Source organism: Vicia villosa, linkage group LG5 (assembly GCF_029867415.1).
Source record: "Vicia villosa cultivar HV-30 ecotype Madison, WI linkage group LG5, Vvil1.0, whole genome shotgun sequence".
Classification (NCBI taxonomy): Eukaryota; Viridiplantae; Streptophyta; class Magnoliopsida; order Fabales; family Fabaceae; genus Vicia; species Vicia villosa.
This window is the reverse complement of record NC_081184.1, coordinates 83,507,100-83,509,721: the sequence shown is the minus strand read 5'-3', so window position 1 is coordinate 83,509,721 and position 2,622 is coordinate 83,507,100. Positions and strand designations below refer to the sequence as shown.

At 36.5% G+C, this 2,622-nt stretch overlaps 1 protein-coding gene across 1 annotated transcript; it reads left to right on the top strand.

Annotated features, from left to right (window-relative positions):
• Positions 1–1,475: 1,475 nt before the first annotated feature.
• LOC131606792 (uncharacterized) lies at positions 1,476–2,212 on the top strand. The gene is made up of 4 exons (XM_058878917.1): positions 1,476–1,581; positions 1,681–1,762; positions 1,855–1,950; positions 2,036–2,212. Exons 1-4 carry the CDS (start codon positions 1,562–1,564, stop codon positions 2,138–2,140), a joined length of 303 nt encoding a protein of 100 aa, XP_058734900.1. The 5' UTR covers positions 1,476–1,561; the 3' UTR covers positions 2,141–2,212.
• Positions 2,213–2,622: the final 410 nt, after the last annotated feature.

Here is a 2,622-nt window from a genome sequence, read left to right as displayed (position 1 = left end):
GTGAGGGGTAAGGGTCATGGTGTGACTCCAACCTCTTTTTATAAGAGTTCTAGGAGAAGATCAAATCTTACCAATGAAGAAGTGTTGCAAAAGTTGCAGGAATTGCAAGCACAGGTCTCTGAATTGCAAAGAGACAAAGATATGTATATGAGAGAAAAGTGCAACACTTCATCGGTGAGAGAAACTAGTGATAAGGCTAGTATCAACTATCAAAAGAAATTTCCCGAGGTAATTATAAGTTTTTTTCCTTACAAACTGTTCTATTTTATTAATGATAATGACTTTATATTTACTTTTGGTTTAGGGCATTTCATCTTGCCAACTATACTTATCGGAACCGAATTATCGACTAGTTGGCAAGGGAAAAGTGCACAACACTTCGGGAGATTTACTTCACCACAGACCGCTCCCGGATGGACACCTGAAAGTATCGGTGGATGTTGTATTAGATCGTGATGCGATTCTACCGGTACCTGACATGGTCTCAGAGACGACATTGCTGCGAGATGCAATAGGATCGTTTGTTGCATGGCCCTCGGAGCTCATTACCATTAGTGATGAGGTAAATTGAAAACGATTATGAATCATTTAGTTTTCGAATGTCAATTCTAAACCGTTTATTAATTATGTTTTACATTTTATTTTTAGACTGCTCCTATAAAACCCGCAATTAAGGGTAAAGGGATTTTACAGGAGGAGGAGTCTGTTGCATCGCTAAAAGAGGTACATTTAAAGTGTTAATATATAATCTGAATCAAAATATGCATGATTTTATATTTTACCTAACTTATATGATTTTTAGGCATCCGCTCGGGAGTCACAACAAGTGACGCAGCAGGTTCGTAGCGTACCACCCAGTGGTCCTCCGAAGCAAGCGGCAAGAAAAGGCGGTGCTTTTGTGCCTCGATACCGGGCGACACTCGCAACAATGGTTGATATGTCCGATATGAAGGATGGTGCTTTACGGGAAATCGATATGGATGAAAGTGTCTTCGGTATTGAGTTCAAGTCACATATTACAATTGACGACTTGCAAGAGATTTTTGACCAGGATCAACTAGGCGTCAGTAATATGCAATCATACATTCGGTAATATTCACTCATCCGATATATTATTTAATTAGTCCCACAATATAATTTATTTACACTTTTCAATAAAAAGAATCTAATGTTTATTATGTTTTTATTTAAGGTTGTTGTATGACAGAGTGTTGCGCGGGACTGCATTGTCTAACAGATTCCGGTTCGTGTCTTCCGCCCATTGCAGCGGAATGGAAATTGTTTCGGATCCGGAATCTGTTAGACAGCGCTTAGTCGATAGATTCATGTCCACCGGCAATACAGAATGTCTGCATCTTTGGGCGTATAATACCCGACCAGTAGGGTTAGTTTCTCATTCTTTATTCATCTAATCTCTGTTTCTTTAGTGTATAGCAATATTTTCATATAACCTATTGTTTTAATTTATAGAGCACACTGGTTGCTGCTTGCTATCAACCCGATAAGGGAAGTCGTGTATTATCTGAATTCGGTAAAGGGTGAATGGACCAATTATCCGGCCATGAAGGAAATCGTTGATTTGTAAGTGGGATCGTTCTAAATATATATTCGTGTATATTTATATATTTACTTATTTGTGGGATTGATCTAAACATATGCTTTTATATATTTGTTAATTAGATCAATACAAGTATTCCGTAGTCAACGGGACGCACAGGTATCCCGGACTAAATCAAACAACATCACCTGGATCGAAGTGCAGGTACATTACTTTTCACAAATTTGCTTATAATATTTATGCTACTTGGTAAAACAAGACAACTTATATAGAATCTTATTTGTTTTTCTATGTAGTGTCCGATACAGCGTAACAGTTCAGACTGCGGATACTTTGTATTGAGGTTTATGAAAGAAATCATTCAGGCGAATCAATTAGAGATTCCTCCCACGGTATAAAGTTATAACTTAAGATAATTTCATATAATTTATTACATTTACCTAAATATATTATTCATATTATGTTTTTGTTTTATAGTACCTTGACGAATTCCGTGCTGCTGGGTACTCGAAGCTAAAGTTAGAAGAAATCAAAGAGGAATTGTGTCAATTTTATATTAAGCAATTTTTCATGCAGATTTGAACTATAATATTGTTGATTTTGTAATGATGTATATATATAATTTTGTAATGATGTATATATATAATTTTGGATATTATAATGGTATATATTAGTATATATATTGTCTTACTGATGGCTGAAATAATATAGTCGAAAATATATTACAGGTCGAAAATATATTACAGGTCGAAAATATTACAGGTCGAAAACATTACAGGTCGACTGGGAGGATTAAATTATAGGCTGCACATAAAAATACCTCATTTAGCAACTACAGCGCTTCTAAAAAGCGCTCTTAAAGGTCCACATACTAGAGCGCTTCTTAGTAAAAGCGCTGGCAAAGACCAGTAAAAAAGCAAAAAAAACTAAAAAATTACGCAGCATACAAAAGCGCTTTGGGAAAAGCGCTCTGGTAGGCCCCCCTATGAGAGCGCTTTGTCTGGAAAAAGCGCTCTCATAGGGGGGCCTACCAGAGCGCTTTTCCAAAAGCGCTTTTGTATGCT

Coding starts and splice junctions, on each gene's coding strand:
- LOC131606792 (XM_058878917.1), top strand. CDS start 1,562: ATGAAGGAAATCGTTGATTT. Junction 1,582..1,680: donor ATGAAGGAAATCGTTGATTT/GTAAGTGGGATC, acceptor TTTGTTAATTAG/ATCAATACAAGTATTCCGTA. Junction 1,763..1,854: donor TCACCTGGATCGAAGTGCAG/GTACATTACTTT, acceptor TTTTCTATGTAG/TGTCCGATACAGCGTAACAG.